Source organism: Anser anser (assembly GCF_964211835.1).
Source record: "Anser anser genome assembly, chromosome: 3".
NCBI classification, from domain to species: Eukaryota; Metazoa; Chordata; class Aves; order Anseriformes; family Anatidae; genus Anser; species Anser anser.
Genome location: NC_139722.1, coordinates 77,035,272 through 77,037,938, shown reverse-complemented (window position 1 = coordinate 77,037,938; position 2,667 = coordinate 77,035,272). Strand labels below are relative to the sequence as shown.

General features: G+C 61.0%; 1 protein-coding gene across 6 annotated transcripts in view; it reads right to left on the bottom strand.

Moving 5' to 3' along the window:
* SMOC2 (SPARC related modular calcium binding 2) overlaps nt 1–779 on the bottom strand; it is a 148,317-nt gene extending 147,538 nt beyond the window's left edge. For 2 of the 6 annotated variants that reach the window (XM_083830720.1, XM_083830721.1), the window contains exon 1: nt 264–779. In XM_083830720.1, coding sequence (XP_083686846.1) covers nt 264–338 — 75 coding nt within the window. In that variant the 5' untranslated portion in view covers nt 339–779. The remainder of the gene's footprint in view (nt 1–263) is intronic. The other 4 variants (XM_083830719.1, XM_083830723.1, XM_083830718.1 and 1 more) reach the window with 4 other exon arrangements.
* Between the last annotated feature and the right edge of the window lie 1,888 nt (nt 780–2,667).

The following is a 2,667-nucleotide window of genomic DNA, read 5'->3' as shown; positions in this document are numbered from 1 at the left end:
AAGCAAAAATAAAAAGAGAAATCTCTCGACCCAAGGCGGTCCTCGCTGCAGCGTTATTCCCCGGGGGGGGGGGGGGGGGGGGGGGGGGGGGGTGGGGAATCAAAAGCAGCAACGCGGGCATCAGCCACCAGCTTCGCCCGGGGGCTCTGCGGAGACCCGAGGCGAGGCTCCGGGGTCCCGCCGCGGGCCGGGCCGGGGGCAGCAGCCCCCCGCCGCCCTCAGGTGCGCCCCGGGGCCGGCACCCCGCGGCGGGGCGGCCTTACCGTGAGGGCGGACAGCTTCTGGGCCGGCACGGCGGGGAGCAGCTCCGGCAGCAGCAGCAGCAGCGGCACCCACATCCTGAGCGGCGGCGGCAGGGACTGGGGCACCCTCCCGGGGACGTCGCTCCCCGGTTCTGCTCCCTTCTCAGTCGTTCTTTTTTTTTTTTTTTTTTCTCTTTCTTTTTTTAGCCCGCACCCCTTGAAGTTTGGCTTGGGGTGCACGGCGGAGCGCCGGCAGTTCCGCCCTTTCTCCGTGTCCGGCGGCGCTCGGAGATGTTCCCCAGCCTCGCCCCCCTCCGCCGCCTAGCTCCGGGGGTCGCCTCCTTTCCTCGCCAGCCCCTTCTCCCCCCCTCGGCGGGGGAAGAGGGAGGAAAAGCCGGGGAGGGAAGGGAAGGGAGGACCCTCTCACCCCACCCCACCCCACCGCTGTCCGCCGCCGGCGGGGGGCCGCGGGAAGGCAGAGCCGCAGCCGCGGAGCCGGGCGCTGGGCGACCTCGCCTCGCCGCTCCTTCCCTTCCCCTCTTATCCTCCCCCCTGCCCGGCCCGGCCTCCGCTTTCCCCTCCCAGACCCGCAGCTCCCCGCCGATTAACCCTCCCCGAGGCTCCCGGGGGACTCCGGATCGCCCCCCTTCCCTCCCTTCCCCTCCCCTCCCCTCCCCGCGGGGCTCATCCCAGTCCCCCTCCGCCTCCTCCTGCACCACCGCGTACAAACGCAGGCAGCCGCGGCCCCCCGAGCCCCATGCACCCCACTTTGCTGGATGGGGCAGCAAAAGCCGGGGGCAGCGGGATGTGGGATGGGGTCTGGGGGCTGCCCGGGGAAAGGGCAGGGCTCGCAGGGGGCCAGGGACAGCCGGGAGCTGCTGCAGGTTGCCGCGGGGCTGCCGCTCCGCATGCGGTAAAGCGCCAGGTGAACCCTCCCTCCCGCCGGCTTTGCGCTTTTCTCGCTGATGTTTCGGGAAGCAAACGGAGGAGTTTTTTTATTTCCCCACGGTGAACCGCCGGAGGATCTCCTCTCCCCGGAGCGCCGGAAAGAAGCCCTTCTAAGTGCATGTTTGCCAATGGAGCAGCCCCCCGCTCCTCCTCTAAGCCCCACGGCTCCCTGCCAGCCCGCAGAGATCCCCGCGGTTCAGAGGGTCCGAAGCGACCAGAGCTTTTTTATTCTTCGGGTTGTGCTCGTCCGGGGGATAGGACCCAAGCCTGAAAGGGCTTTTGGGGAGGCTGCGAGGCAGCACGCACCCAAGTGACAATTCCCCAGATGCGACCTCGGTGGCTGGGCACACCCTGGCTGCCAGGGCTGGGCATGGAGCACGCTCCCCGGAGCGGCAGCTTGATGCCCAGAGATGCAGGGAGAAGTGGAAATTAATTTAAGACAGATTTGGGTGCCCTGCTTGGGACAGCCACTGCTGACTTCTCCGGATCCTGCAATGTTCAGAGCATGCAGCCAACAACCCAGCCATAGTTTCTCCAGGTCTCAACTGGGCGTCTAAAGTAGTAAAAATTTGGAGAAGCCCCTTTTCAAAAGTTTCATTTTAAACAGCTTGATTATCAACACAAAGTATGTGTACACATGTCTGTGTGTGCTCATAACATCTCCTCAACTTTCCAAATGGGAAAAAGGAAAGATGAGAAAGCTATCATAGGCATTGTCCGGGTCAGAGCATGTTTAGGACCCTTCACTCCACCACACAGATCCCCATCAGTCTTCAGCTAGCAGCATCCCTCATGGAGATAGCAGATTGCCATTTGCTGCAGTGGGCAGAGTGGGATATTTTTGCCAGCAAGGACTCTACAGCCATTTCCTCCTAGCTGGGAGGTGGAGAACCTTTGAAATGTCGATGTGCCCATCAGAACCAGAAGGAGCCTTTATTCTTATGACCATGCCTCCAGCCATCCATGCTTGTGTCCCCTCCAGCTATACCCTGTGCAAGTGTTACCTCTTTCATACCTCAGAGTTATTCTGTGTGGACCTAGTCCCACTCCCCTGTTATCAAACCTCTCGTTGCCATGTCATTGCAGTCATCATCTTCCCAGTCCTCTTCCTTCCTTCTCCACCAGTCCATCCCAGTCTGTCTCCCTGTCCCAGCCCAGGCCTCCTTCATCACCAAGCAGCCCTGCAGCCCCGTGGCTGCCATCCCATCTGCCGTGATCTTTGGAGCTTGCTAACCCCACAGCCCCTTCGTCTTCAGTTCAGGGTCCTTCTGTGCACTGCTGCTGTTCAGCCAGGCAAAGGCAATATGCAGCAGTCAGTCCCTCAACTAAACGGCACAGCAGTTTGGATTTGGCATTGCAGGAAAAATCCAAGCTCAGAATAGATGAGAAATTTATCTAGTAAAAACAAGCTGCAGGTTTTTTAGGGTTTATGACTTCATCAAATTTGAGTGGATTTCCAGAGGTGACAGTAGCCAAG